Here is a 21,057-nt window from a genome sequence, read left to right as displayed (position 1 = left end):
AAATTAGTGTTAGAAACTCTAACGAAAATTTAGGAAAGTTTACTTAATAGGGAAATAGTAGGTCCCAGTGCTGAGTTCATTTAAGTCACATTGATTCGACTTTGCCGCCTTGTCAATATATACTCTATGAATATGCAGCTTCCCAGTTACATGCATCTGCATAAGCCATTATACCCCCAATCAGTTGTAGAATAAAAACGCTTCAAACTTTTATATTTTCCTCACTTTTCTTTCTCAGTGCGGGCACCACTTTAAGTTTCAACAGCGCATGAATTTTTACGATGGCAGCTTCTGAATTTTCCGAGAGCCCACAAATGTGCGCATAACCACTTAGACTTTATTTTGTTTTATACTTTTTATTCAGGCATTTCTCAACAGCTCATATATGAGCACTACATATGCGTAAAGAACGTGACTGCATTGCTAAGATAACAACATGCCTTTAATATTTCTATTTAGCTATGCATCTCAAAGATTCCTTTTGTAGAAAAATCATTTTTACTCCTGATTGTTATAATAGAAGTATTTCTATTTATGCTTACTAATTTCATTAAATTTTGATGAAATATAAATTTTGATTAAAGTACCTGCGCGGAAGAGTCCTAAAGTAAAATTTATTGAGTTAACATCTGACCCAGGCAACTGCTCGCAATGCTTGTACTCGCATCTCTCAAGGTCACATCAAAGGTGAATTGTACACATTGTTATATATATATATGTATTTACATAGGTACTTACCCTCGCTGAACGGTGCGCACTGGCATCTCGACGTGCATCTGTATATTCGGATCCTATAATAAACTCGTGCGATTTATATGCTAATTCAGGGCATTTTTTCCGACGTGGCAATGGCGGCTCATTTGTTGGACCTGTGAGGGGAGAGGCACGCACAATGACAAATGGTGAGAATAGATAATATATTGGAATCAATAAGTTCCCATGACAAAGCTAGATCCAAACTGGCCGTTAGGCTGAATGGATAAGGATTTGTTTGATACGCACCAACAAATTGACTTGGATTTGGAGCTGGCGCCCGGCGCACAACCTCCGGCCTCGAATTGCCCGTAAATTCATGCCAACGATAAGTGCTCCTATACTCAGAATGGAGCTGCTGGTAAATAAGAGAAGAAGAACATGCAATAAATAAGTGCATGGCTCGCAACAGAGTCATTAATATAAGAGTCATATAAGATAAGATATTATTATAAGCATATAAATAACTGAATGAAAACATGCCTCGGGTCCTAAATTAAAATTATTCTTCTTGTGATATAAAAATATGTATGTGATAAGACAAAGATATATGTACATACACACATATATTATAATTAAATTTTGATGCTGATTAAATTTTCTTATATATATATATTGGCTAAGAGAATTTCATGCTCTTCAAATCGAGCACGAAATCCTTTCAGCCTCATTTGCATTCTGATGGTCGCACAGGAGACATTTTAAATTTTATTTATTTACTCTGACTATTGAAATAACATGATTTTTCCCATTGCTGTATACTAAATAAAACAATTAAGCATGCACAACTCCCGCAAACAAATAAGTCAAATAAAAAAATGTATCTGTGGACACACTGCAACAATGAAACAATTAAATAAAATTCATGTGTGAATATATATATGTTATATATACATATATAGCCAAGTATCGCATTTGGTCAGCTTGGCTGGTTCGGGCGCTTGGCCAAAATGTGGTTGTCGCATTTGCAATGCAGCAATAGTAATCGTTAGGACATGTCCTTCTTCAGCTGCTGCTGCAAGTATTTGATAATTGCAACTAGAAGAGGAAGACAACTAGAGAAGAAAAACATGCTAGCAAAAAATCCATACCTCTAGTCAAGTCTAGAGCTTTATGGCTATGACAAAGGCAAAAGGCGTTCGTAGGTTTCGTATCGATTGAAGCGCAGCAATTGCAGCAAGGACTAAGGACATTTTCGAGTATATACTAGCTGCAAATTGTGTTAAGCGCGACACAAGTTGCAAATGGCAGACAGAAAAACACACAGACAGAGGGACAGATAACCAGACAGTCAGTCGGTTAGTTGGACAGTTTGTGGAGTTAATTATAGCGTCAATTTACTTTTCGTTTTGTTTTTGTTTTTCGTACTAACTTGGCCAAGACTCCTTGCTGGCTATCTGTGTTGGCAGTTGCTTATGGAATGCGCATTGCCTCTTGACGTTCCATTTCGGTGGCACAGTACAAATAATTACCACTCGGCACGCAAAGCCAAAGACATCTGCGAAGCATTATTCATGCAGGACCAAGCCAGGGACCTTCCATTGTTTAATTTTAATTTTTAAGTAGGTCTCGGCGCTTAACAGCTTATCTTGGCAATACAAATGATTGCACAAAAAGCCACTCAATCAATTTGCCAAACGGCTTTAAAATTAACTTAGTCTTTATGTGCATTAGCTATTCCATTTAAAAGGGATAATTGCTTATTGCTTTAAAGCAAAATACATTTTAATTATTAAACGAATATTTTAAAGAATACAAATTTTTACAAATATGTTAATATATTGACTTAGTTTGCATTCAAATTTTAGAAATAAGTAATTAAGAAAAGGTAACTTCAAAATACTCTGCTCTGTTCTATATATATGTACCAAGTCAAGTTTTGCATTATTTATAATAAATAACATTCAATGCGATTATTTTTTGTATTCATCGCTTAGTCTGCTATAGAAAATAACTAACTCTAAACTGTTTACAAGGTATTTTGTTATCGAGAGCACACCTTACTGCATATCTTACATCTTACTGCTTCTACTTCTCTTCTCTTATTAACAAGCGTTATCTCTTTTACTGATTTTTATTGCTCTCAATCATGTGTACGTCCGCACCTATAAAATTGAAAGTCAATACGGATTCTAAATGAAGTTTGAAGCGTCCTTTAATCAACACGAAACGCCCACCAATTAACTTAATTGGCAGCAAAAATCTCGTCTAGACGGGCACTTGACATATATTCAAGTCTGGCAGCCCAACGAACTACCATTAAAAAGTTCATTTAAAATCAATTCGTCTGACAATAAATAACTTTAACAAACCATTTTCCAGGCATTTGCTAGACAACCTCGTGGGAGTTGTTCGGGTATCGGTTAGAAGCCCGCGCCGTAGTAAAGTATTATTGTAAGACCGCAACTCATGTATAATTAAGGGGATGAACACTTTAATCGATTAATTGAAGGTGTCTGGGTGTATGCGACCTGCCCTTAAGCTATCTTTGTCAATTGAATTGGCAGCGGGTGTGTTGCAGCGCATTGGCTCAAGTGCCTGTTGGCACGTGGCAGCAACAGCTGCCCCTACTTACTGCACACACTTTTTATGCAGCCATTTATCATGTCAAGGATGAGGAAAACCTGCGGCAGGCAGCGCATAAATTTTCCAGCTGATTTATGTGCGTTGTCCCAAATTGATTGCAACCTCAAAATGCAAAACGTGTTTTTCTTTTTTATTTCATAAATATTTGAAAACATTTTATTTTTGCGGTTCGCCAAAAGCTTATTTAAAATGTAGTTTGTGTGAGGTTTTCACTGTTTTTTTTTTAGCCGCGGTGTAAATTTGTTTTTCTCAATTGTGGCTCAACGCAATTTATTTTCTATATAACTCATATCCCAGCTGCTCCACAGAGGTTGCCCAAAGAGACCAGGATACATTGAATTCAATTGAATAATAAACTTTTTACTTCCATGGGCAACTTTGTTTCAATCATTACAATCCTGATAAGCCTGCTGACTGACAACTTTAACAAGGCACCTTTATAGCTCGATTTCATTGATTGAAGTTTTTAATTAATTTCATTAAAATTTCACTCAATGGAAGTTGACACTGATTGAGCAGGCTTTATATTTGCATATGCGATTATTCATTCAGATAGTTAATTAAGTTTTGACTGCAATTGTACAAGACTTTTATGTACATAAATGTTATAAGATATAACTGTTACAAAAAGTTTATTATTAAAATTAATACCACAGATAAAAATCTCGCTAGATGAAAAAAATCATGTCGCTTTCAATTCTTTATAAAAAATTAAATCCTAAAATGATATGCTTCATCTGTATGAGGCCATACATTTTTAGACTATTCATGAAAAAACATAAAACTATAAACTAAATACTCAATGCAATTGCAAGTAAAGATAGAAATAATAGAAGATAGAATAATAGAATATAGTTCAAATCATAAGAAAAAAATGAAAATTATTTTGGATATCAATTAACGTGTAATAAGGATTCCTGTTATGTAAAAGCCACGACTGGCACAATCTGTAACATTAAATTTCAAAACCGTCCCAATCGTGCCCACAATCGTTTTTGAAGACATATGGACCAATGACTCCGCCAGCCCGTAAAGCGCACCAAATAGTAATTTTCTGTGGATGCAGTGCTGTTTCAACAATTCAGCTTGTTTACCTACCCATTGCACTAAGAATCATTGCGCACGCCATAAAACAGGCGAAGTACACGATAAGTGTGACGAACAGAACCATTATTTAGATCGAAATTGCAACAATTTGCGAGCATTGCTCTGGTGTTAGTTTATCCATAATGATATGTCAAGCCAAACTCAACAATAAGCGACTATCAGCTTTTAAAATGGTTGTCAAATCAAGCAAGGTTGTAAACTCAAAGTTGTGAGTCGCTCTAAAAAACACCCTTTAAATATGAAATCAAAGGGTATTTACTAGTTGAAGATACCCAGCTCTAACAGTTACATGCCCTACACAACATTTCGCTCAAAATCATTGCAATTTGTTATTGACCATATAACATTTTAATAGCCAACACTTTTGGCAGGACAATATTTCATGGCTCTCTAAAATGCCCAATTTACGAGAAATAAAAATACATGAAGCACACAATTTATAGATGTAAGTACATATATTTATAGATGTAAGTATATATATAGCTATGCTATGGTAAGAATCTAGTGCAATAATTTTTATAGCATACTTGCAGGCGTCAGCTTACACTGCGCCATAATCCCCGGACAACAATTGCACTAAGCTACACGTGTTAGATAACTAAAACCGCAAACTATGTATACACACACACATACAAACTGTGTATATATAGACAATATTGTGTGCGTGTTTAATCTACCCAAAGGGACCTTTAGGTTTTATGCGAACGCAGGGCACCTCGCCGTTATCGTCTGGCAGACTGCCTGAGCTCCTTTGAATTGCGTGAAGTGCAAGGAAAATGAAGCACAAACAGGCGCATAAAATTTCATTGTGCAAAAGGGGTTTCTTTTGTCTTTTGTCCTGGATTGCACTGTAAGTTGGTGAGTTATCATAAGACCGTATAAGTACGGTAGGTATATGCCGTGATTAAAACCGAGCACTTGTGCGTAAGTTCTTAAAGTGAACAAAAGAACTTTTTACAAATTGTAGAGGAATAAAATATTTGTTTTATGCAAAAGAAAATTTTGCTACGTCCACCAAAGAAAAGCAATAATTTTAAACAATTATAAATACAGAACAATTAAAAAATATTTTTTTTTTCTTTAATAATTAATCAATTTTTATTTATAAAATAAATATTTTGCTAAATTTTAATTGTTATTCTATAAAACATTTGTTATTTAATTGGTAGAGGAAATTAATTTCAAACCATTTTTAAATCAATATAAATTATAAAATTATTATTTTATATGTAAATAAAATAAATAGAATTTAATTGTTCATGAATTTAATTTCATTTCTAATTTGTAAAATATAAAATATGATTATTTCACCTTTGTTCTGAGAACTGATCAGGCAACCCACTTGTTCCTTTTTCCATTTGTATTTTCAATTTTTTCCATTTTTCTTTTATTTTACGTTGCATTTTGTCATTTGACACCATTTTGTCTGGTACAGACGACGAAACGGCAGGTGACAGAGAATATTTGCTTTTATGGTTTCCACTGGCACAGACCAAAAACCAAACCATACCAAACACAAACATCTGGCGAACGCTCCAACCCCCCAACGTCTATCCCTCTTCATGGGGGCTGCCATGCTGTCTGCCATGTTGCATGCAGTATGCGTGCCTCTGGGCCGCTGCTGCGGTTCAGTTTGCTCAATTGCTCAACTAACCGCGCAATACAATCAGACTACGTGTGTGTGAGTGTGTGTGTGTGTTTGTGGCCTGCACCAGCAATTAATTCTCTCAACATGACCCCAGACTTGTCGGAACGCAAGTTTTGTTTTTTTTCTCTCGTCAGTGCAATTCATTTGCCTAAATTTAAGTGCTCGGTGCTAAGATGACTGCAACGCGCCACACCCCCTCAGCTCTGCCAGAGACAGGATTGACTTGTAACTGGGCTGCCCTCCTTGCACATCCAAAGCAGCGCTAATAAATTTCCCAGCTGTTGTTCATGAGTCGTCCCTTAATGAGGTTGCTAGAGAATTCGCAACAGCGCCGATGCACATTAGCAGCAAGGCGAATTGCCGGGTCGGTCAGTGGGGCCGACTTCATTTAATTAAATAATGCTTCTCATTTGCATTAATACACTTTAATGGGTATTATAACTATGTCATCTGATACGCTCTCCCCATTTGGTTACTTATTTCATTTTTATTCTATTATAATAATGGAAATATAAAAATTAAGACTAGAATTTTCATAGAAATAAGAATTAAAATAATAATGCTAGAATAGTAGGCTTCAAAACCTAGAATAAATTTTAGTATATACAATTTAGATGTCATTCATTTTACTAATAAGCATTAATACTAGCCAAAGAGGCCTTACAGAATACCGAGTTTACTAAAACGAAGTCCTTTTATATATTCGTATTATATCTGACAAAACTAAAAATTAATTTTTATATTGTCATTCATTATTGGCCAGAAAGAGTATACAATTTGCGTTGTCACAGCTCATTTTTCTCTAATAAACAGATATTGTCTGTGTTCATAAATATGGATTAAATGGCAAAAAGCAGGAGGCAAACAGCAGCCAAGCTACAATTTCAGTGAACCTCAAATTAGGTGCAATCAAATTGCTATTGTTGTGGTATTTAATTACGCCCTATGAAACTCACTGAAATTACGTGTCATTTTCATAGGAATAATGTAAATGAATAAATAAATTGACAGATAATTCTGCATATACTTTAAACGTAGATAAGCATTCGCACCCACGAGTAAAAATTTCTAATCTCTATAAAAAAGGGATTAATATTCTGTATTTATATAAATAGATTTCCAATTTTATTAAAACAACTTTTGCAAATCGAATTTACAAACAGACAGTTGCCATCTTTCTGAAAAAAAGAAAGGAAACGTTATTGACAGGTAAATTGCGCTACTTTTAGTAGGAAAAATGTCAATAGACACAAAGAGGGCACACAGACCGTGTCATCAAGTCGAAACTCATTTGTATGTGACCGCAAATCGAGGGACATTAAACTTTTAAGACGCTTTTATTGCACATGAGCTCAACTTCCCTAACTCCCGGACTCTCGACTTCACTCAAGCTGTCAGCCAACGTCCTGGTCTATTCAATTTGTATCCTTTTTGGCTTACGGCTTTGCTTGGCTTTGATTTGATGGCTTTGCGTTGACATTGCCGCTGACGGCTGATTTATTGAAAAGACCCAATGGCAAAGCTATGTCTACAGCTGCGAGCAACGTGGCGTATGCATAATATCCTTTGCATTTTCCGAGTTCATTCACCAACAACAACAACGCCATGACTGTATCCTTTTGCTCAGTGATCCCAGCACGTTTTGTTTTAACACCCGGCCACGAACATTTCTACAGCACTTCAGGCTCTGCGTCAGCAAAGTGCATTCAGATGGGCTTTTCTTATGCAAAATTCAAATACACGTAAATAATTTTCCTTCGCTAGTTACAATTTGTCACTTGGTATATCTTTTTTTCTAGCTTTTACACATGTTTTGCAAGCTTTCAGCAGTTGATGCATGTAAATGTGACGGCTCAATAGATTGTGTGCAAGGCAAATTATTCGTCTTTCAAAGAAAACAATAATTTTTTTATCCATACTAAATCAAGAAGTGGTAAACATGGTTTAAGAGAGATAAGAAGTTTCAGTATTTCAAGGTTTTGTTATACTTGCCAAATGTTTTTTAAAGTTACACAATTTAAAATAAAAAGAAAACAAAAAAAAATTTTTTAATATCAGTAAAAGGCACTTTATTGGATACTTAATTTTATGGCATTATTACGAATGATTAAGAATATTGTTGCCACCAATTTTTAGAATCATCATAATCATGGCTATCATCCTTTTGAATGACATATAAACCTCTGACTCCTCCAACCTATAAGATGAATCAAATTGTAATATTATGTTGATGTAAGCTTGTGGATTACACTCTATCAAAATGCGAAAATTCTGCTTATTTAGCTACCCATTCAACCAAAAATAAACTTCATCCTTATGTATAAAGTAGACGAAGTTTGACTCAAAGAATCATTATTTTGATCAAAATTTCAACAATTTGTTAGCGTTGCTTTGATGCAAGTTTATACATAATGAAATGTCAAGACAAACTCAACAAAAAGCAACTTTTACTTATTAAATGAGTTGTCAAATAAAGCGGTTTTTCCATCAGAAAGCTATGTGCTTCTACAAAGAACAACTTTTATCAACTTCCTAACTTTTGTAGCTACAGATACCTATGCGTTCACACAGTCTTACTCTGCTGATTAAAGATGCTGATTAAATGCAATATATAAAAGCTTAAGTTAAATTTTGCCCTTTTTCTTAATGTAATTTTCAACTTGTATTTAGCATGTCCTCAAAGTTTTATTACGTTTTATTTATTCTCCAGGCCAGGCGAAACAAATAATTTACAAATTAAAAACCACTTAAGTTATTAAGTTTGTATGTGGCGAAAGTTTCAGCTCAATAGTTTTAGACATAATGCCACGACAGAAGACGACACCAAAACTTTTCTACACACACACAATGAGAAAGTATGCAACACTTCCGCTGCAAAATTCCAGACAGCCCGGAAAACTTGTGCATAGACAGCAGTTACAAGCCATAAAACATTCTTTGTGCATATTTTAACGCAAAATGTAACTTGAATTATGCTACAACAGCAACAAAAGTAAACAAACAGCTGCACTTAATTGCATTTGCCTGTCCTTTCCCTTCTCATTTACTATCACTCAATTTCACTTGCTCTGGTACTCCCTCTTCAGATGAAAATCTGTCAAAATCATTGCCAGCAACTACATTAAACTGAATATGTCTGAATAAGAGTATATGTTTGTATATATGGATATATGACTTGAAGCATGAGTTGTTGATACATTATTCGAGTACTTGAATGTTATTGAAATCTCAACAATTATCATGAAACTCGATGCTTTTATACTGTGACCTTCAAAAACATTTTGCGCCGAGTGCAGCCAACACATTTTATTTCCATCTATTTACTGCTCGAGTGCATTTGCTGTGTGTGTGTTAGTCAGATTGTGTGTGTGAGTAAGTGTGTTTAAGTGAATGAGTGAGTCTTTGTCTGTTGGGATTGGTGCATTCATGTGGATAACGACTTTGATGACAACAATGCGATCGATAGCACGCTCTGTGCTCTTTTAAGTCATGTTTTTTTTTTGGATTTAAGATAATAGTTAAATATAATGCATGGTCACCCTTAAAAATATTCTATATGGTTAGTGAAATGAAAAGAAACACTCAAGCAACATTTCCTAAGTAAACATCATTAAACGGCAATCCTAATAATCAGATTCCGTTTTATAATGTAAATATATAATTTTTGTTATATATGGTAACTCATACAAATATATTCCTTGTATGCCAAGCAAAGTATGCTGCTCGGAACCTTAGATTCCATTTTCACACATGTTCATAAAAATGCAGAAAATTTTTTGATATTTAAAAAGATTATAATTCGGAAAAATGATCATCTTCATCTTATTCGGTCTAACAGTCTTCATGGTAATAAGAAAGCACACAATTCTGTTCGAGAATCCAATAAAAACAGTTAAAAATAATTCTTTTTAAATTTTGATAAGCTAACCAAAGCTAGATACATTTTTTTTATTTCCTTTTTCAGTTCAAGTTTCTATATTTAGATCAGTTAACATTGGTCGAACCTGTCAATAGGGTTGCAAGCAAACATTTTATAAAATTTTTGATAAACTGTTTTTTTATAAATTTTGTAATTTTACAAGTTTTCCTTGGGTTTCTTTTGTACATTAATTAGCTCGCACCACTTTTCTCAAGAAATGGCTCAAGGTGATAGGATACCAACATTCAAGTTGGTGCTTGTGGGCGATGGAGGCACCGGAAAATCAACATTCGTAAAACGCCATTTGACCGGAGAGTTTGAGAAGCGATACCTGACCACAATGGGTGTAGAAGTACATCCATTGAAGTTTCATACGAGTCGCGGACCGATGTGCTTTAATGTGTGGGATACAGCTGGACAGGAGAAATTTGGTGGACTGCGCGAAGGCTACTATATTCAGGCCCAATGCGCCCTCATCTTTTTCGATGTAACCTCGCGCACCACCTACAAAAATGTGCCCAACTGGCATCGAGACTTGATTCGCATCTGTGGGCAGATACCAATTGTTCTGTGTGGCAACAAGATCGACATAAAGGAATGCAAGGTTAAGCCCAAAAATATCGATTTTCGTAGCAAAAGTAATATGCAGGTGAGAAATATGCTACGGGTAAAGATATCGTCTATCTATCTGTTTATTTGCAAACAGTTTTTTTAGTATCGATAGATATATCCCAGAGACAACAAGCTATAACAGTTGTAGTATATGTTTGCCAATCCCATTAGCTGTGGTTCTTATCCAGTATATGAAAAAGCAATCTTTTCTTTGTTAAATTTTCTTTTTCAGTATTTCCCAATATCTGCCAAATCGAATCTGAATTTTGAGAAACCCTTCCGCTGGCTGGCACGCGTTCTAGTTGGTGATCCGCATCTAGAGCTCATCGAGATGCCGGCCCTCCAGCCACCAGATGTTCACATATCCAAGAGCTGCCAGCTTCAAATGGAGTTGGAGCTGGAACAGGCTAGTAATTTGCCTTACGAAGACGATGATGACTTATAAAGCCAGAGCGAATAAATTCTGTGTTGTTAACAAATTATGTTTTCTGTATCGAAAATTCGAGTAAACATCTTAAGGCAGTATCCGAATTTCGCCTTTTCTGTTTCTGCGTCAATTTGGGAGCTAATATTACGCATACGTCTCGCTGGCGGCCAATTAACTGGCTTATATAACGGCGACTGACGTAAGCGTGCAAAATGAGAGCGAGACAAACATTCGCAAATGGCGTCATTTCAGCCATCTTTCTCTCGGAATTTTCTCTGCCAGCATCCTCGACTTGAGTTAAGCCTTTGTTTTTGGCTTTTTATGCCAATTTCATATTTATTTTTTTTTTCTTCCATCGACCAAATCATAAATAAAATATGTGGATGAAGAAGTTTCCATTTTTTGTTCCTTTGTTGTCTTTGACAAACGATTCATGTGGCTTGCTTGAGCAAATCGCAGAAAAAATTCGCATGTGCTTGGTCATAATACCATTAACTTATTTGATTAATGGCTAAATTGTAATCCCAGCTGTGACAACAGCAAACTTGAATAAGACATAAAACAAATGCAAGCTAAGATCCTACAAAAATCTTTTATGTAATATTTTTAATATATAAATAAATAATCATTAGTAAGCAGCAAATCTTTAACTCATTAATTATGTTTAATAATATTTTTATTAAGGATATTATAATTGGTATTTAAATATATATGCTAAGAGTTCTTCAGAGAACAGCTTTTACCTCAATAACTCTCGTTTTATGGCCTTTGCATGAGTTTGTGAATTTATTCTTTTTTCTTTTTTTATTTCGTGGGTGGGGCAACAACTCAAGCACTGCAAGTGCAAAAATATATTCAAATTGATTTTCAAGTTTTCCTTTACGCATTTCTTAGGTGGTGTTTGCATTCAAGCAGGAAATGCGCAATCGGAAGAGTTTATTTAACGCCGATTTACTTGAAATTTATTCCACAAAAAATAAATGTAGCTGCTGAATATGTAAAGTGAAGCTGTTCTTAAGATATACAGTGCACACTCGTTAAGAGCGCATCAACGAAGAAATCAGAAGTGGACTAAGGACAATCAGTACTGTTCGATGAGACTAGCGGCCAAATAGAACCCAGCCTACTCCATGAGATTAACATTGCCAAAACTCAATTTGTCTACTCTAACCATATATATATAGCCAATATATGACCTAAGCCAACTTATTATCACCAAACTTCAGCTTTTCCATTCTGACCTAACCTTATCCAACTCTATCCCACCTAACCTTAGCTAACCCAACTCATCTTTACCAAACTTCAATACCCTTAACCCAACTTAACCAAACCTACCGATGTACGCTTATATATATTTATATCTTTCATTGTGTTACCTAAGTCGCCAACTTTTGGCCCCCTTAAACCGAGTTGAACTCGTTGAGCCACACGTAAATCCTTCAATAGCGGCAATTGAGAACTCCGGTTGAATGCCATTGAGACAATGCAGCATCAAATTGCCGTGCAGCACATATTACTACAAAGCAACAATGACTACACAACTAGATAAGTATATATTCTAAACATATATGTACTCTATATACCTATACTTGAGCAAAATAATTGTCCATTGTGTGCGCTTATTTCGTCTTTATATATATTTCCAATTAGTTGCTTTGTATCAAATTGCCATTGCCAGGCAACGAACTAAGCCATATAATAGATAAATATATATATATATATATATATATATATATATATATATATATATATATATATATATATATATATATATATATTTCAATGTAGTTGGAATATAAGCACAATCCAGTCGTTTGTGGATGCCGCCGGCTAAGCACAACTGCTGAAAATAATCGCAATGCTGCATTGTCCGCAACAATAAGAAAAGTCGCATGAAATTATAGCCAAAAGTGCAATGACAACTAAACAAAGTTAAGACCATGTGGACTATTTTGTTTATGATGCAGCATAATTGTAGCTTAAGCTAAACCTGATACTTGATTAAGGTCTCGCGCATCTTTTAAGTAAACTTCTTTGTATTGTTGTCTATTATGTTATATTTGTGCCTATTCAAGGAATGGGTTACATTTATAACAAGGCAAGTTTATTTGTTAGAAGATTGTCACTCTTCGCGGAGACAATCAGTTCTACATAAATTGTTGTATTTAATTCACTTGTAATTCAATTATATAAATTATGTTTTGTTCTATTTTTTATATATAATAAATAATACAACTGTCTTCATAATAATAATAAAAAAAACTTTTTATTTATCTATGCTTTAAGCTAATGTTTTCTGTACAAGTAACATAAGCTACAGTAAAATTTAAAACAAATTGAATTAAGATACTATGAGCAAGTAACCGTCAAAACTTAAATACAAGCAAGAGTAAAGAAATTAATTCAATTGAAACAATCTTTCGAGCTCAAACTTTAAATACACATACTAAAAAATCTACAGCCATATATCTAAGCTGACATTTACACAAAAAAAAAACCCGAATGAAATGTTAAATGTTCAACGTTTCGCGCTCTGAAGTGTCTGTTCATACCGAGCTATTGTAAGCTTCTGCACTTTTTCCCTACCAAATACACACACTCGCATTGTACACTGTGAAAAATTATATAACCTTTCAGTGCTGCGTTTGCATTTTTTATGCGAAAAGAAGAACTTTTGCTTAACAATACAAAAGCGTAAAATATTTAAGTGGCATATGGAGCGGCGAGACCAAAGGAGGGGCATTAGAGGAGCTTGGCATTGTGCGCGAGTAGCTTGCATATATGACCTTATTTGCGTATACGTAATTTTCGCAGATTTTTTACTTGGCAAATGCACGAACCGCTGTTGGCAACTGCCATCAAATAAAACATGTTGCAATTGCTGCAAAGGCAGGAGGCAGCTTAATGGATTTGTAGTATGCTCAACTATAAAATATTTAGAATGCAATAAACAAACTTCTTCTAAATGGAATCAGAATTTGGCATATTGACAGCTTAAAATTAGTATATTAAAGCTATAATTGGCAATAACTACTCAGTATTAACAACAAGCTTGTAGATTTTGTAACATATTCATTTACAATAAAATAGTTTCCATACATTAAATTCTAAAAACGCTTTCAACGCTGGTTGAAATTTACTTCAACTGTTATCTTGCGCAGTTTAGCCATCCTTTAGTTAAGTTTAATTCATTTGTAATTCATAATATTCATAATATATAAATAAATTACGCATATTGCTTGACAACACTGGCAAGTGGCCTTAAATTGTCGCTTAGCTACTTATCATAGCCAGCTTGATATTAGCTTTTAGGTAATCTAACATCATTTTCGCTTTAAGCCTTCCATTTGAAACCTTTCATGCGAACTCAAAGACCTCAACTTATTGCCAGAAACCATTTGGTAGCCACATTGCAGCATTTTGCAGCACTGGAAAATATCTCATAGAATTACTATCAACGCTGACAGGAGGCAGCCAGTTGGTCGCCAGCCAACTTGCAAAAAGGTCCCAGGTTGAGGGCGGGCAAGGACACCTGCCCTATAATCCATTCACTTACGTGCGGAAATTATTATAATTGCATTAGTTCAGAGGCAGAAAATTGAAATTGAAATACGTTAGACGTTAGCCGGGACGCAAGCCAGCGCGAAGCAGGACGCGACAGGATGTTGACGAATGCGCTACGTCAGCTTCACTTTACGTAATATGCGCTAGGAGCTCCAGGATCTCAGCACATGGTGTGTCAACGACGACATTTTGGCTCTGCTTTTTTAAGTTTGCAATTTAATTAAAAAGTAATTACATTTTTTCACATTTTTCTATAGCAAAAGTCAATTGCTTATAATTTCCATTAGCTGAGTAAAAAATAGCGCAGAGCTCGTCATATTAATGGAAAGAGTTGTGTGTGCAGGTCTAAGCACCTGAATTTACCATGTTGTTCACCTGCCCATGGATTTGTGTGTTGTTGTTAAAGTTTTGATAGGCATTTCGTGCTTTGTGCAAAAACTCACAGGGAATTCGTGTAGGTCTTAATGACTGGCAGAAAAATCAATAAAGCTAATGACGTTGATTTGCACGCCAATCGCTAGTGTTGAAGCTAAACAGCTGCCCATAGTTAATCTCTAATTTGTCTAGCTGAAAACGTTTGTTTCAATGACTCAAGCATTAATCTCGTACTGGTACGAAAAATGAAAAAGAATGCCAAATGGATCCATTTTAAATATTTTATCTAACTTTTTTCTTGCAATTTAAAGCATTCGGTTTTGTGAATTATTTATCCATGAATTTAAACAATTCTAAGGCAGTTATAGAATAATATTTCATTATCTCTCTCTCTTCCATTCTATTTCTATCGTACTCTCTCTCTCTCTCTGAAAAAATTTACACCATTTCAAGGCAATTATAGAATAATATTTCTTAATCTCTCTTTTTCTCTCTCTCTCTCTCTACTTATCTCTATCGCTCTCTCTTTCTCTCTCACACTTTTCTCTGCCGCTCTCTCTATCTCTCTCTCTCTGAATGAATTTACACAATCCCAAGGCAATTTTAGAATAATATTTCTCCATTTCACTTTTTCTCTCTCTGTATCGCTATCTCGCTCTGGCTCTCTCTATATGTCTCTCATTCTCTAAATAAAATTACACCGTACCTAGGCAATTCTCTCTCTCTCCCTCTCTCTGTATATTTTCGCTCTGCTGCGAATTTCGCTTTTATTGCAAACAAACAAATTTATCCCTGATTGCGATCGTAAAAGAAAACATTTAAGCGAATATTAAAGACTCGTAAAGTCAACAAAAAACTATATAAAATAAAATTCAACGTACAAATTTGCTTAAAAAGCGACAAATGAAAAAAAAATATACGAGGAACTCTTCAATGTGGTAAAAATGTTATATGCGGTCTGCATGCGATTGCCAGATTTGTGCGCAAAATATGCAAATATTTAAATGGCTGAAGCGAAAAACTATTGTACTCAAAGCATGGATTTGTGTAGAGTTTTTGAAAGAGTGAATACCCTGCCAAAACATATTCCTCTAAATTATATATTATAGTTACTTATCACATTGTCTTCTTTCTAAATAATCACATTAAGTTAAATTGAATTATAAAAGTAAACAAAAAATAAATATTTTGATAAGCTGCTCCCTAGATCTCAATTGTTGTTCTTTTGTAGTTGGTTTAGTTTATATGCCCTAACAAAGAGTATTTATCATTATAACTTTTCTATCGTTACCCTACTAAAATATGGTAGAACAGGCCACATTCTTGGCCAATTCGTAACGCTCCGCGTCAGCGTATTTGACTACCCAACGGCGAAAAGTCAGTTGGCATGCAACCCCGTGCAGGCAATCGGAAAAATATAACTTTTCGCAGTTAAAATTCTACCAAGTCACCCAAAAAATGCACACAATATAGATTATTCTGCCGTGTTTGCAAATGAAAGTAAAAAAGCCTTTAGAACAACATATGTGCAAATAAATAAAAGTCTCAAAAAGAGCAATTTATTTTTTTTTACTTACAAATATTTTAAAGCTTAATTTGGCACGAAATTTAAGATTGTGCAGAAAATATTTGAAATAAAATAGAAAGAAATGAATATACAATAATTCTGAGCCAAGAAAAATCATAACAAATAGAATTTCCAAGGCAATATAAAGTATTATATGAAATAAAAGAAAATATTTGAAATAAAATAGAAAGAAATGAATATACAATAATTCTGAGCCAAGAAAAATCATAACAAATAGAATTTCCAAGGCAATATAAAGTATTATATGAATATAATTTTAATTTAATAATTGATTTAAGCATGAATTAAATTAATGTTGTACCAGCTCACATTTAACATCATAATTTAAGATAAACTTATATATAATGTTCAAATTTTGATACCACCTTCTTTACATGTTTGAGTACCCTTTGGATTTCTGAATAGAAGCAACTGAACCACATATAATTAGAAAAGTTTCGCACTCGACGCACTGCTGTGCACTGCTCCACGGAGATTGGACACATAGAATTCGAGAAAAACTTCTACGTTTCACTTACTCGTTATTGTCTATGGCTCTTGTGAATTTGCTTTGGGTGGGTTCCCTTTTGGTTATGGTCAACAGCTCGTTCGAGATTAGAGAACTGCTGGGTGTTTCGAGCGGCGGAAGCAAGGAAAATGTGCAATTTGCTGTGGTCAATGGAAGTGCAAACTACTTGATTCGACGCGCTTTGAATGCACAAATGGGAAAGCGCATGGAATTGTCTGTTGAAATGCAAAAATTTCAATTAATGTGCCAAAATGATATTTGGAACTATTCAGTGAAGCGTGAAAGGAAAGTGTTCGAGAGAAAGGATAGTATTTAGGTCAGGGGTCTATAGTATAATATAGAACGAGTATTATACTAAAATGAAAGCAACACCTAAGTGCTAAGGCTCGAATCGATTGTTCTATACATACGTGAAAGTTCTTGCTTACACTTAACATAAATACAAAATATAAATGAGGACATGTTTAAAATACGAACCCCAACATTTATTTTAACAGCCAGCTAAGCTTAGCAACTTAATCAAGCTAGACAGCTTAACATGTTTACAGCAAGTGGGAAGACTTTTGAATACAAATGGGTCTTTTCTAAGTACCAACCCGGGTGGTAAATGCTCCAAATCTAGACTCGGCTTAAGATACCCTGTATAGACAATGGTCAGCTTGCATATTGATGAGGTGGTCTGATAGAGTAGGGCAAAGGACACGTGCTGCCAACAATAACAACAAGTGCAGGCTCACAGTGTGTGTGTGCCATTAGATAAGTGCAACAATAGCAATGCATTTGGACTGGGCGTCGCCAGCTGACTTTGCTTTGAGTGTGTGACTAATTGCAATAACAACATGCGAGGCAAGCGAATCGATAGCACTAGCCAGGACATGAAGTACGCCGCAATGCCGCCCCACGCAGAGCCAAGCCTGCTGTTGTTGTTGTTGCCATTAAAGTGACGCTAGAGGTGGAAGGTGGAAGGTGGTACAATAAAAGTTTTGACTGCGCTGCGCTGATGTAATACCGCAAGACAATCTGCCTTTGCACGTCATATAGCCAACACACACACGCAACAACAATTGAAGATATTAAAGCCGGCAGAAGACAAAACTCTCGCATTCGCTCTCGCTGTCTGGCACACTCTTTGCAGCGAGAGAGAGAGAGCTCTACTTCTATACAAAAAGCGCACGCGCGCGCGCGCGCTCTCTCTCTCTCTCTCTCGCTCTTGCTCTTCCTCTTTCCAACAGCTGTAACAGGAAGAGTCACCAAAAGGAAAGCATTTCAAACTTTTTCTCAGTGCTCGTAATTTGGTGAATCAGCTGTTCTGCAAAGCACACCCCACCCAACCCTTACCTTCCTCTTTGCACAACCGTAACTGGAAAGGCAGGCGACGTTTTTTGTGTTTCGTGCTTGAATTGTATTCACAGCCTTGTCGCCGGTTCGCTCTGCCCGGCCGGTCCCGCTAGCTAACGGTGCTTCGTCGTGCTACACTTCCTTCAGGCCACATACACTACACCACATGGCTATTGATTTTTTTCGTCTTTTTTCCGTCTGTCTGTCCCTATGCTGACGCGTCTGGTGTTGAGCGTAATGTGCATTAATTTATTCTATGTCAAGCCAAATTTTTATATTTCTTTTTCATATTTCGCTTTTGCATTGCATGTTTGCTTACTGCCAACTCCTTTTCATGACACTTCCAAGAGTTGTCACTGAAAGCTGGTAAAATTATATATGGTGCATATAAATTGAAATTTATCTCAAAAGCAGCTTTAGCGGTAATAAATAACTCAAATAAATAATACCATTCTTTACTTTTTAAAAATATGAAATGTTTCAAAAAAATTAATTTTCTAATAAATATCGTATTAATTAAAATGTGTATTTTATTTTTATTAGAAATTCCAGCATTAGTTTCATGAATACCTCATTATATACTTTCGTTTGACAGTAATTCACAATAATAAAAATAAAGATGAACTTATATGTAATGGATTATATTTAATATCCCCTAGCAATTCGTTGACCGCAATTTCATTAAATCAAAAATATTTTGCACCCATAATCCCATGATATAATCCCTTAACAGTGCAACACCCTCTCGAGCAGTCATAAATTCAATTCAGTCACCCCATTTGGTCTGCTCCCCTCTTCTTGGCGAAATCTTCACCCTTCTCCGCGCCTCTGGGTATGCAATAAAAATCTGTCTCACATAAATCAAGCGACTTGCACAGAGATCCGCAATATAAATAAATAAAAGCAGATGCTCTACGTAAGTGGGTTAAGAAACTACAAAATATTAGCAGCTAGATAGTTGTGTCTTTAGAAACTGTAAGTTTTAAAAATCGAAAAGGTTACAAAAAATCTTGAGCATAAAACATCAAATATTTCAACATTTTATGCATCTAATGACAAATGTATGTAATGATGGTGATGAATGATGAAGTATAATGAAATTCTCTTAACTAACTTTCAGGATTCTCATTATTGAAATCATGGCTCACTTCACAAATTTCCTATTTTTATAAAAATTAAAAAAATAAAATAAATTTAGTAAAAATATTAAGTGATAAAAACAAAGTGTTCCATATTGTGAGTGACCACAATAATTTACACAGGATAACCTAATCTAAATTTTTTAACATACAATTTTTAAAAGAATTGTGTCTCACAATAGACACAAATTACAAATAAACTTGTTTACTCCATTTAGTTGGGTAAGGAGAGATGAGTGAAACTTAAGTATATATGTTTATAAGGATATATGTACCTTGTCTACCGGCATTGATGGGCACGCTCTGCACAGATTCCAGAATGAGCCAATCATAGGGAAATGCTTTTATTGTTGTCGAACCCAATGATCAAAATACAAATTAAATAAACACGCGCGCGTTTACTTGTTTCAATAATTTATATTTTTTTAATTGTTCGCGTTGTCAACTTTTAGAGGCGCAACAACCGCAACTAACACATACACATTAACACACGCGTAATGCTCACTCACGCTCGCTCACTATTTCTATCGCTCTCGCTCTCTCTCTATACGCACACGCACCTTGTTAATGCGTTGTGAAGAAAGTGCGTATGTGTTTGTCAAGTTTTCGGATTTATTTGGTGTCTTTCTGTTTTAAGTGTAATATAGCCAGCAGCTGTGGGAGGGAAGAGAAGGCGGAAAAAATGTAAGCGGAGAGTGCGTTAGAAGAAGTATTGCATACCAGCAGGCTACGGCAAGTGCCGTTATAATGATGATCTCATACACAAGCAAACAGTCGCACACAAGCTCTAAAATACACACACAAGCAACATCTTTTTATACGCCTAGGCGCTCATACACAGACACACACACACAAATGTCACACAATTGAGCCAATTAATGTATAATTTACAAAGTTCTCATGTGTGTGTGTTGCCTTTCCGGGCAACTTTAGTAATTTGATATTAAATTTTTTATTTCACACACAGAAATAGCTATAAAGACCTCTTCCCCCTCTCAAACAATCAACCAACAAATCGATATCTATTTTTCATGACAGCCGTGTGGTATGCAATACTCTTCTTTTGCCGCTTGCTTTAATTTTCTTCTTTTTTATTTGTTTTTGCTGCACTAATTTGCCGTTAGCGGGCAGTGAAGCGCAACATTTGCCGTTTACTTCAGTTGCCACTACAAAAATTTACTTAGCACTGAACACACTTTTTTGCTTTCAATGGAACGTTGCTGTCGGTGCTGCTGCTGCTGCTTCTAGTGGTCCAAATAAAAAGTCTTCGTTTCACCGCTTACGTTTACAACTCGACGACGTTACGTACACGACTGAGCGGAAAGTGTGCTGCAAATTGCCGTCGGCTATGTACGAAAAGCGGTAGAAGAACGCCGCCAAGCCACCCAATTGAAGCCAAAGCGTCGGCGTTGGAGTTGACGCAGCGCTTGGAAGTTGTGCAGCAACGCTATCGGGGGCAGCGTTTTTCGGGCAGCTGTTGTGAAGCGCTCACT

At 35.5% G+C, this 21,057-nt stretch overlaps 2 protein-coding genes across 13 annotated transcripts in view; one reads left to right on the top strand and one right to left on the bottom strand.

The window, feature by feature from the left end:
• LOC111602795 (serine/arginine repetitive matrix protein 1) overlaps window positions 1-21,018 on the bottom strand; it is a 36,533-nt gene extending 15,515 nt beyond the window's left edge. Inside the window, exons 1-4 of one of the 10 annotated variants that reach the window (XM_023320077.2) lie at window positions 20,761-21,018; window positions 19,840-20,218; window positions 1,003-1,108; window positions 739-869 (exon numbers count right to left, since the gene is read on the bottom strand). In XM_023320077.2, coding sequence (XP_023175845.2) covers window positions 739-869; window positions 1,003-1,108; window positions 19,840-19,896 — 294 coding nt within the window. In that variant the 5' untranslated portion in view covers window positions 19,897-20,218; window positions 20,761-21,018. The other 9 variants (XM_023320079.2, XM_023320069.2, XM_023320070.2 and 6 more) reach the window with 9 other exon arrangements.
• LOC111602796 (GTP-binding nuclear protein Ran-like) lies at window positions 9,844-11,156 on the top strand. Of its 3 annotated transcripts, XM_023320081.2 has the most exons (3): window positions 9,844-9,940; window positions 10,209-10,662; window positions 10,858-11,156. In XM_023320081.2, the coding sequence occupies exons 2-3, from the start codon at window positions 10,231-10,233 to the stop codon at window positions 11,068-11,070; spliced, it is 645 nt and encodes a 214-aa protein (XP_023175849.1). In that variant the 5' UTR covers window positions 9,844-9,940; window positions 10,209-10,230; the 3' UTR covers window positions 11,071-11,156. The 3 variants fall into 3 exon arrangements, with proteins under 3 accessions (XP_023175849.1, XP_023175848.1, XP_023175850.1); XM_023320080.2 differs by lacking the exon at window positions 9,844-9,940 and having other exon boundaries at window positions 10,072-10,662; XM_023320082.2 differs by lacking the exons at window positions 9,844-9,940; window positions 10,858-11,156 and adding an exon at window positions 10,716-10,811 and having other exon boundaries at window positions 10,072-10,662.
• Window positions 21,019-21,057: the final 39 nt, after the last annotated feature.

This window comes from Drosophila hydei, unplaced genomic scaffold, assembly GCF_003285905.1.
Source record: "Drosophila hydei strain 15085-1641.00,03,60 unplaced genomic scaffold, DhydRS2 tig00000063-arrow-pilon, whole genome shotgun sequence".
NCBI lineage: Eukaryota > Metazoa > Arthropoda > Insecta > Diptera > Drosophilidae > Drosophila > Drosophila hydei.
The sequence above is the reverse complement of the archived record's forward strand: the minus strand, read 5'-3'. Positions and strand labels throughout refer to the sequence as shown.

What these genes read in the sequence shown, in the direction of transcription:
- LOC111602796 (XM_023320081.2), top strand. Translation starts at nt 10,231, where the DNA reads ATGGCTCAAGGTGATAGGATACCAACATTCAAGTTGGTGCTTGTGGGC. An exon ending in GTAGCAAAAGTAATATGCAG is followed by an intron (nt 10,663 to 10,857) that starts GTGAGAAATATG and finishes TTTCTTTTTCAG; the next exon opens with TATTTCCCAATATCTGCCAA.